The sequence below is a fragment of the Hyperoodon ampullatus genome, assembly GCF_949752795.1.
Source record: "Hyperoodon ampullatus genome assembly, chromosome: 10".
Lineage (NCBI taxonomy): Eukaryota > Metazoa > Chordata > Mammalia > Artiodactyla > Ziphiidae > Hyperoodon > Hyperoodon ampullatus.
The window spans coordinates 68,907,141-68,918,080 of NC_136923.1; the positions used below are offsets into that span (position 1 = coordinate 68,907,141).

General features: G+C 51.5%; 1 protein-coding gene across 1 annotated transcript in view; it reads left to right on the top strand.

Moving 5' to 3' along the window:
• FGD2 (FYVE, RhoGEF and PH domain containing 2) overlaps window positions 1–7,444 on the top strand; it is a gene marked incomplete at its 5' end in the record, with an annotated part of 28,304 nt that extends 20,860 nt beyond the window's left edge. Inside the window, 4 exons of the mRNA XM_079712765.1 lie at window positions 1,916–2,047; window positions 5,078–5,224; window positions 6,400–6,546; window positions 6,894–7,444. Of these exons, the coding sequence (XP_079568891.1) occupies window positions 1,916–2,047; window positions 5,078–5,224; window positions 6,400–6,546; window positions 6,894–7,109 (642 nt within the window). The 3' untranslated portion in view covers window positions 7,110–7,444. The remainder of the gene's footprint in view (window positions 1–1,915; window positions 2,048–5,077; window positions 5,225–6,399; window positions 6,547–6,893) is intronic.
• Window positions 7,445–10,940: the final 3,496 nt, after the last annotated feature.

The following is a 10,940-nucleotide window of genomic DNA, read 5'->3' on the forward strand; positions in this document are numbered from 1 at the left end:
ATGGGAGTTCCCTTGTATGTTATTTGTCATTTTTCCCTTGTTGCTTTCAATAATTTTTCTTTGTCTTTAATTTTTGTCAGTTTGATTACTATGTGTCTTGGCGTGTTTCTGCTTGGGTTTTTCCTGCCTGGGACTCTCTGTGCTTCCTGGACTTGGGTGGCTATTTCCTTTCCCATGTTAGGGAAGTTTCGACTATAATCTCTTCAAATATTTTCTCAGGACCTTTCTCTCTCTCTTCTCCTTCTGGGACCCCTATAATGCAAATGTTGTTGCGTTTAATGTTGTCCCAGAGGTCTCTTAGGCTGTCTTCATTTCTTTTCATTCTTTTCTCTTTATTCTGTTCTGCAGCAGTGAATTCCACCATTCTGTCTTCCAGGTCACTTATCCATTCTTCTGCCTCAGTTATTCTGCTATTGATTCCTTCTAGTGTATTTTTCATTTCAGTTATTGTATTGTTCATCTCTGTTTGTTTGTTCTTTAATTCTTCTAGGTGTTTGTTCTTTAATTCTTCCAGGTCTTTGTTAAACATTTCTTGCATCTTCTCGATCTTTGCCTCCATTCTTTTTCCGAGGTCCTGGATCATCTTCACTATCATTATTCTGAATTCTTTTTCTGGAAGGTTGCCTATCTGCACTTTATTTAGTTGTTTTTCTGGGGTTTTATCTTGTTCCTTCATCTGGTACAAAGTCCTCTGCCTTTTCATTTTGTCTATCTTTCTGTGAATGTGGTTTTCCTTCCACAGGCTGCAGAATTGTAGTTCTTCTTGCTTCTGCTGTCTGCCCTCTGGTGGATGAAGCTATCTAAGAGGCTTGTGCAAGCTTCCTGAGGGGAGGGACTGGTGGTGGGTAGAGCTGGGTGTTGAGCTCTGGTGGGCAGAGCTCAGTAAAACTTTAATTCACTTGTCTACTGATGGGTGGGGCTGGGTTCCCTCCCTGTTGGTTGTTTGGCCTGAGGCGACCCAACACTGGAGCCTACCCAACTATTTGGTGGGGCTAATGGCAGACCCTGGGAGGGCTCATGCCAAGGAGTGCTTCCCAGAACTTCTGCTGCCAGTGTCCTTGTCCTCATGGTGAGCTATAGCCACCCCCCACCTCTGCAGGAGACCCTCCAACACTAGCAGGTAGGTCTGGTTCAGTCTCCTATGGGGTCGCTGCTCCTTCTCCTGGGTCCTGATGAGCACACTACTTGGTGTGTGCCCTCCAAGAGTGGAGTCTCTGTTTCCCCCAGTCCTGTCGAAGTCCTGCAATCAAATCCCACTAGCCTTCAAACTCTGATTCTCTAGGAATTCCTCCTCCTGTTGCCAGACCCCCAGGTTGGGAAGCCTGACGTGGGGCTCAGAACCTTCACTCCAGTGGGTGGGCTTCTGTGGTATAAGTGTTCTCCAGTTTGTGAGTCACCACCCAGCAGTAACGGGATTTGATTTTATGTGATTGCACCCCTCCTACTGTCTCATTGCGGCTTCTCCTTTGTCTTTGGATGTGGGGTATCTTTTTTGGCGAATTCCATTGTCTTCCTGTCAATGATTGTTCAGCAGTTAGTCGTGGTTCCGTTGTTCTTGCAAGAGGGAGTGAGCGCACGTCCAGGTTTGGGTTTTGAAAGTGCCTGAAAAATGTGAGACCAAGGGAAGGTGGAAGGCAGGTGGGGTGGTAGTTATGGAGAGCGTCTGTGACTTGATTTCAGATCTGAGCTCTGAACTCTGGCCTGCTGGGTGCCTTTGCTGAGTCCCTTGATCTCTCTGGGGCTCAGTTTCCTCACCTGTAAAATAGGACTCATAGTAACTGACCTCCCCTTTACGTGGTCTTTATTCGTCCAGTCTGCTTCGTGTGGAAGCCACTGGGAAACATAGCACACATAATCTCTGCCACAAGCAGGTGGGTACAGGGGGTCCTGAAGTGCCCACCCTGCCACCTCACAGCTGCAGTCCGAGAAGCTGGGCCTCCGGGCGCCGCAGTGGGTCCGTGACAAGATGGTGACCATGTGTATGCGCTGCCAGGAGCCCTTCAACGCCCTGATGCGCCGCCGCCACCACTGCCGGGCCTGCGGCTACGTGAGTACCCACCTCGGCCTCTGCCTTCCCAGCTCAGGCCCTGCCCTCCCATCCCTGCCAACCCTGCCCGCTTCAACCGGTACAGCCAGAAGCACTGGGCGCTAACTGTGCCAGGTGTGTGAGCTACCTTGTTTGGACCTCATGGTGCCCACGTGTGAAGCAGGTCGGCTGTTCGCCCCGTTCTGCAGGTAGGACGTGAGGCTCAGACAGGTTAAGCGACCTGCTCAAGACACTCCCCAAAGCTGATCCTATTCATTCATCTGCTTCCTCACCACCATTTCCCAAGACCCCCAGGGCCCAGCACCAGGAAATGGTCTCCAGTTCCAGGGTGGGGGCACCCAAATCCTTCAGCCCCTGTCGGGCCTTTCATCCACCACCTCATTAGCCCCACGCCTGTTACTCACCCACCCCTCACTGTCCTCTTTTCTTGACCAATCTCAGCTAACTGTCCCCTCCTCTTCTTGGCAAACCCTCAGCACTCCAGCACCTGCTCGGTTCTTCTGCTAACTCTGCCCGCCAGGTTCAAGCCTCAGCTTCCTCACCTGTACAATGGGGATTAGTAACACCTACCTCCAGGGTGGTAGTGAGGACTCAACAAAAGAAGGTTCACCCCCTTCCCTCTCTTTGTCCCCCTTTCCTTCCCCCTCCTCAATCACTTGGGCAGCCTCACTCAGAGGAACAGCCACCAGCTGATTGAGGAAGGAACCACTCCTCCCTCTTGTCAGCTCAGGCCCAGTTATCAGAGGCAGATCTTGCTTTGCTTTTTTTTTTTTTTTTTATTATTAGTTTCTGCTTTATAACAAAGTGAATCAGTCATACATATACATCTGTTCCCACATCCCCTCCCTCATGCATCTCCCTCCCTCCCACCCTCCCCCTCCCACCCCTCCAGGCGGTCACAAAGCACCGAGCTGATCTCCCTGTGCTCTGCGGCTGCTTTTTAAGCACTTGCTGTACTTGAGCTGTTCTCTGTTGACATTACAACCCTCTCCATTTACTCTGCAAACAGAGAAGCCCTTTAATGACCTCCGTCTTTAATGACCTCGGGGGACAGGAGGAGACCAGCTGGGCAGGTTGGGGCCAGTCAGCGAGGCGTCCCCAAATGTGTTAAACTGCAATCAGGACACAAAGTAAATTTCTAGGACTGGGACACACCTATGTTCAGGTGTAAGTGAGTTTCATACCACAGCCAAATAGAAAGGATCTGGGGATTAGTTTCCATTTTCGGTGAGTCACATCAGTAAATAAGAGTTGAGTCTACTCACACTTGTAACTTTGTAAGTAGTTTCTAAAAAATTATTTTAAATAGTTAAGAAATACAAAGAGGCACAAAGAACAATATAACAACACCCATGTACCTGCCTTCCAGGGACAAAAAGAAATAAAATATTCTGAGAACTAAATGAAATGTATGATCCTTGATCGAATCCTGGGTGGGAAAAACAGAACCAGAAACAAAAGTCATTACTGGGACCATTGGGGGAAATTTGATTATGAAGCATATATAGGTAACAATATTGTATCGATGTTAAATTTCCTGTGTGTGATCATGACATCGTAGATAGGGAGGAGAATGCCCTTGTTCTTAGGAGACACCAGCTACATATTTAAGGGTGATGTGACCTGATGACTATAATTTAAACTCAAATGGTTCAGAAAAAACATATATATGTATGTGTGTGTGTGTGTGTATATATATGTATATATATATAGAGAGAGAGAGAGAGAAAGGGAGAGAGGGAGAACTCAAAAGTGCAAAAATGTTCACAATTCGTGAATTTGGTGGTGGGGGTATCACTGTATTATTCTTTCAACTTGTCTTCAGGTTTGAAATTTTTCAAAATAAAAAGTTGGTAGAGGAGAGAAGAGAAAATAAATACATGCTAATTGTATTTAAAAAATTTAAATCTCAATATAAAACAAAATAAAATATTCTCAAGGTAGCTGAAGCCCTGTGTGTGGGACTGTATGAGGCACCCGATTCTGGGGTTTCTCCTGCCCATACGAACCTTTGTACTCTGTGAGTCATCCTTTCTGTGGTTGGGTGCCCAGTTTCTGCCTCCCCGCCTGCCAGACAGGAATCCTGGTGACGGTGGGGCAAGCCCAGACCGTCCCCTGTGGCTCCCTCCCAGGCCACGTGCTGTGCTGGGCACACAGACCGGCTTCCTGATGAATAACCCTTCGTCCAAGTCTCTATCTCTTGCCCCCATTTCCAATCCCACATCCTGGACTCACTGTGACACTCCAGTCTTCCTGGAAGTCACATCCTGCAGTGCCTGTGTTTCTCCCCAGGTTTCCTCATGCCTCTTTCACCCGATCTCCCCAGCCTGATCTGTGACGGCCTTCTTGGGGACGTCTCCGTGGTGGGCTGGGGGCCGGGCGCCACTCCACAAACTCCACATGGCGGGTCTTCCTGGCAAAAACAGCCAGCTCATCATTTTTGTATCAGAACATGTTTGACTCTAGGATTGGGTGGACTGCAAAATCTGCATGACTCTTAATGCTAAACTGTAGAATGGTAAAGACACCTTCTGTTTGAGGAGGGCCAGTTGCTGCCAGAGAGCTCTGTGGCCTTCGTCAAGTCACTGTCCCCTCGTTGCAGGTGAGAGTAAAAGTCCCAGGGCTGGTCACCTGGTGGGGTTGCTGGGAGTCATGTGAGATGGCAGAGGGGAGAGAGAGCACTCAGAGAAGTGATCAGATGCAAGGGGTGTGTGCAGGTCAAGCCCCCGGGATCAGTAGCTGCCCTCACAACGGGGAACGTGAAGGGAGAGAGGTTGAGCTCCCGCAGTGGGGGCCGGGCCTCGAGCCCCCAGCTGCGGGCCCTCTCCCCCTGCACTGCAGCCTCCAGGCGGCTGGGCCTCTGCCAGCGCAGGGGATGCCCAGCTCTGCCTCCATCTCTCTCCTGAAGCTTTCTTTTTCTTCCTCCGGTCTCGGGTTGCTCTCACGTCCTCACCTTCTGGGCCAAGGCACGAACGGCGACCTCCATGCCTCACCTCAGCCCCCAAGCCTCTCCTGCCTGTCTTCCCCCAGGTGGTGTGTGCCAGGTGCTCCGACTACCGGGCTGAACTCAAATACGATGACAACAGGCCCAACCGAGTCTGCTTAGACTGCTATGCGTTCCTCACCGGAAACGTGCTCCCTGAGGACAAGGAGGACAAGAGGCGTGGCATCCTGGAGGTGAGGGCCGGTTTCCTCTACTAGGCAAATGTGTGCATGGCCTCACCAAGTGCTGGCACTGTCCTCAGTGCTGAGGAACAAGCCTGCCGTGGTCACACTCCCTGTCCTTCTCTCTCTGCCCACAGACAGCCCCCCGACGGAACACCCCACCCCCACCCCGGCCCGGCCCTGGCCAAATAAAACAGAGCTGGGCCTGTCACCAAATAGAAGCAACTTTTGGCTCCAGGCTGTGGCCCAGGCTCTCCACCTTTCCTCTGCATCCTCATCCGATAATCGCACGGCCCCCTGGACCACTCCTGTTCACATCCCCATGCCCTGCCCTAGCAGTCCCAGGAGGTGAAAAGAGCTGGTGCGGCTGATTCCATTTTACAGATGGGGATACTGAGGCTGCAGGTCAGAGTCCCACTGCAGGGAAGAGGCAGCCTGGAGACTCCATTGTAATTGGAAGGGACTTCAGGGACCAGCTGGTTGGAGACCCAAGCCCAGAGAAGTGACTCATCCAAGGTCACACAGCGAGTTAGGAACCAGCTCTCTGATCTCTACCACAGATGTTCTCTGCTGTCCTTGGGGCTGAGCCACTCCCCCCCGCCCAGGCACTCCCACTGCTGGTCAGCACCTCTGGGGCACTAGCACCGAGCCCAGCCACTGGTTACCCCCGCCCCTCTGCCACTCCCTCATTAAAGCCAGATTGACATCCCACTGTCCTTGGGAGGTGGGAGAAGACCCCAGCGTATTCCAGCTGAACTCAGCTCCCAGGTTCAAGTTGGTTCCTTTCCACTGACATCTGCCCACTCTCCAATCCTCCCTCATTCTTTTAGGCCCCGGCCCTGCCCATGCCCTCCCCAATCACTAGACCATACCACACAGCTTTTGCTCCTGGAGAGAAGGAATTGTCTGCCCCTTTTCAGGCTCCAATTCTGTTCCCTGGGGCAGCTCTCAGGGGATAAGCCCTCCCAGCACCTGCGCAGAGGTCAGCCTGGCTGAGGTTTGACTGCAGCTCTGCCACTGGCCAGCTCTGTGACTGCAAGTCCCTGATGGGACCTCTCTGAGCCTCAGGGACAAATAACACCTCCTTGCAGGGTTGCCGAAAGGTTTAGAAAGAGTGATTTCTAATGACCAACATCTGTCAGGTAGTGGGTGCCCTGTTCCCTGACAGTCCCTCTCTCTGGTTTCAGAAAGGAGCTGCGGCAGGGTCCGAGCAGAGCCTAATGTGCAGCTTCCTACAGCTCCTCGGGGACAAGTGGGGCAAGAGTGGGTCCCGGGGCTGGTGCGTGATCCCCCGGGATGACCCCCTCGTGCTCTATGTCTACGCTGCCCCTCAGGTAATGCCATGCCCCGCCCCTCCTCACAGTATGTGTGTGTGTCAGGGGTGGCGGTGGGGGTGAGTACTGTTGGCCCCATAAGTCAGATGAGGCTCAGTGAGGACCTGGTTCCCTCAAGTCACAGGGTTAGTGGCTTTCAGAGCTGGGCCCAGACTCCAGGTCGCGACTGCTTTGCCCTCAGGGGGTGACCAGTCCTCTTCCTCAATGCCCTCCTGCCACCCCACCCCACTTCATGGGTTTTTGCGGGGCAAGAGGCAGGTATGTGCCTGGTACCTTCCAAACAGCCATCTGAGGCAGTGGCGCCGAATGGGAGGACAGCGGCCCACAGTTCTGCCCTCCCCTCCCAGGACATGCGGGCCCACACCTCCATCCCCCTGCTGGGCTACCAGGTGACCTCTGGGCCCCAGGCGGACCCCCGGGTCTTCCAGCTGCAACAATCAGGCCAGCTCTACACCTTCAAGGCCGAAACCGAGGAGCTGAAGGATCGCTGGGTGAAGGCCATGGAGCGGGCGGCCAGCGGCTGGAGCCCTGGGGGGCCCAACGACAGGGACCTGTCTGACTGAGCCACAGCCGGGCCTTCTCCCCCTCAGAGCCCTGCTCCTGCCACGCACGGGCTGACACTTCAGCCGACCCACTGCCCCAAGCTGAGCTTTCAAAGAATCGATTTCCAGTCGTCTGTGTTCAGACCGTGTGTCCTGATTTGAGATTCAGAAAACATGGGTTCATTCCTTTGGGGAGGGGATGACGAAGCATCCCAGTTTGCCCAGGGCCGAGGGGATTCCTGGAACGTGGGACTTTCAGTGCTAAAACTAGGAAAGTCCCAGGTAACCCAGTACTGTTGGTCACCAATGTGGTTCACAGGCTGGCTGCACATATGTATCACCTGGGAAGCTTTAAAAGATACCAACAAATAAATATAAAAATAAACTAAAAATTCAAACAATACAATGCCTGGATCCATTACCAAAGATTTCTGATTTGACTGGTCTGGGATGGAGAGGCATGGGTATGTTTTAGGAGTACCCATATGAGTCTGATGTGCAGCCTAGGTTATCCGGATGAAGAACAAAGCAAGCAAACTACCAAGTGCTAGGCATGAGGTTAATAATAATAACAAATATCAAACATCTACTGAGGCAGGCACTGTTCTAAGTGTTTTACATGGATTATCTCGTTTTACCTTCAGGACTTATAATCCCCATTTTCCAGATGAGGACACTGAGTCTTAGAGAGGTTTAGTCATTGGCTCAAGGTCACACAGCTGGTGGATGCCTGAGCCAGGTTTTAACCTAGTGCACTAAGGTGAAGGCTCTGTCCATCGGGTAGCAGAGCAATTGGCTGAGCAGAAAAGGAGAGGAAAGAGGGAAGGAAATGGGGAAAGACAGGAGGGGAAAGGTAGGAGCAGGAGGAGAGGGCAGGAGCATCTCTGGCTGGTGGGTGAGGCTGCTTTTTCATAAGAGACCACCAGGGGGTGGCAATGACCAGCAGGCCACATCCAAGAACCCCAGCCCGGGCCCTGACACCCGAAGCCACTTCCATCAGGCCCAGCTGCGGCTGGGCTCTGCCCCTGAAGACGGTGAGACAGACCAGTCATAGATCTTTGTCCCCTTCTAGGCCCAGCAGTTTGCCTACCCCCACCCCCCAACCTGAGGCCACCTCCCTTCCCTAGGATATTTTTTAAAGCCCAAGAAAACCTAATTGGCATGATCTCTTTGGGGACCAGGCTGACCTGGCCATAAGTTCATTCCTTCATTCAACAAATATTTGTTGAGCATCTTCTTTGAGCCAAATGCAGTACCTATAGTGGGGGTACAGCAGTGAAGGAGACAGACAACATTTCTGCCTTCATGGAGTTTATATTCTTATTCAACAAAATAAATGTATAAAAGGTAGAACATATCAGATGTGATGAGTGCTCAAATAGAGTGACAAACCATCCAGACGTTCCTAGTTTTAAAAGTAAAAGTCTTAAGTCTCAAGAAACCTCTCAGTTCCAGGCAAACCAGGATGGTTCATCACTTTAGTGGAAGAAAAAAAACAAGAAAGGGATCAGAGGGGGAATAGGATGTGTGTGTGAAAAACACACATGTTTGAAAAACAACCTCAAGGAAAGAAGAAAGGGAGGGAAACACACAGATATCTGGGGGAAGAGCATTCCAGGTGGAGGGAACAGCAAGTGCAAAGGTCCTGAGGTGGGAGCCTGCCTGGTACATGCAAAGAACAGTGAGGAGGTCACTGTGGCTGAAGTAGAGTGGGCAGGAAGGAGATCAGAGGAGAAGACATCAAATCATCACTAAACTAAGGGTGGGGGTCAGTGGAGGCAGGGCTGAATGAGATGGGGAGTCTTGGGGGGAATCTGATTTATTTTGTTTTGTTTTGTTTTTGCGGTACGCGGGCCTCTCACTGTTGTGGCCTCTCCTGTTTTGCGGAGCACAGGCTCCGGATGTGCAGGCTCAGCAGCCATGGCTCACGGGCCCAGCCACTTCGTGGCATGTGGGATCCTCCCGGACCGGGGCACGAACCCATGTCCCCTGCATCGGCAGGCAGACCCTCAACCACTGCACCACCAGGGAAGCCCTGATTTGTTTTAACAGACTCCCTCCTGCCGCTTGTTGAAACAGACTGAAAGGAATGAAGGTAGAAGCAGTTGAGAGGCTGCCACTACCATCAAGTGAGAGAGGAGGAGGCTTATATCAGGGTTGGAGCAGTAAAGGTGGTGAGAAGGGCTAGGATTCTGGGTATATTTTGAAGGTAGAGTGGAGGAGACTCCCCTATACAATGAATATGGTGGTAGAGAAAGAGGGAGCCAAAGGTGACTCTAAGGCCTCTGACCTGAGAACAAGGTGGTGGGGTACAGGTGCCACTAACTGAGATGAGGAGACCGTGGAAGGGGCAGTTTGGGGGATAGCGACACACCAGGAGCTCTCACGTGGACGAGTTATAGCTGAGGTGCCCACTCACGGCCTCGGCCAGTAGTCAGGTATCTGAGCTCAGGCACCAGGTCTAGTCTGGGGCTGTAAACATGAGAGCTGTCATCCAGAGACGGGGTTTAAAGCGTGTGTGTGAAACAGAAGGAAGGGGTCCAAGGACCGAGCCCTGTGCACCCCAACATTTGAACTGTGCACATGCCCAAATTCTAGGTGTTAACACCCTGACATTCTAGCTGCACACACCCCAACATTCTAACCTTTTGACCTGCAGTTATAATTCTGAGAATTTACCCCAAGGAGACAAATCAGTGTGACAAGACTCACGCACATTATTTACAATAGTCCCCCAAACTGGAAACTACATAAATATCCATCCAAAGGAGACTCAGCAAATAAACTTACGCCCATGGAGAGGGAACTTGTGGCAAACTGCTGCGTACACACAGTGGAGAACCGTGCCGCTGTTCAATGAGAAGGCTTCAATCTTAATGAACTCACCTAGGAAGACGCCTGTGAGGTGTTAAGTGGGCGATAACTACAGAAGGAGCTAACATTTTAAAACACTCACTCTGTGTCAAGCACTGAATTAAGGCCTTGGTGGAGATTATTGCACTTAATTCATAATAACATTAGAAGTAGACACTATACCAAATCCTCACTTTACAGATGAGGAAACCGAAGCAACGATGGTTGAGTAAAACTTGCTTGTGGTCACATAACATGGGGTAGAAGAGGTAGCACTCCAACCCACTGGGCTGTGGGTGAAGATATTTTACATCTGCACCAACAAAAGGGGTACAGAACACATTTTACAAGTGGTGGTTTTGCTTTCTTCTTTACATGCTTGTGGTATTTGAATTTTTTTTCAGTATGAGGTATTATTCTATAATCACAAGAACAAAAGTGCCTTTCCTGTGTTAAGGGAACAATAAAGGAAGGACCAGGGGCTTCCCTGGTGGCACAGTGGTTGAGAGTCCACCTGCCGATGCAGGGGACACGGGTTCGTGCCCCAGTCTGGGAAGATCCCACATGCCGCAGAGCGGCTGGGCCCGCGAGCCATGACTGCTGAGCCTGCGCATCCGAAGCCTGTGCCCTGCAACGGGAGAGGCCACAACAGTGAGAGGCCCGCGTACCGCAAAAAAAAAAAAAAAGGACCAAAGGAAAACTCAACCGCCCTGCCCTTCTTCCCGGGATCCTGAGCTGCCACCACGTGGGATCACTAGGCATCAGTGCCAGAGCCGAGAGCCTAGATACCCCAGCGGCCGCTGGGAAACGCAACCTGGAAGCACTGGCCGGAATGGAGTGCTTATTCCATGAATGAGTGTGACGATGTGGAAACGTGCAGTGATCAGAGGGTAGAGCAGAGCCTGGACCTGGCAGAACTCAGGGTCCCACCAGAAAGCCATGGACACCAAGAGGGTGCCATCCTCAAGGCTTCTCTCCTGGGAGCTCAAAGAGGCCTGT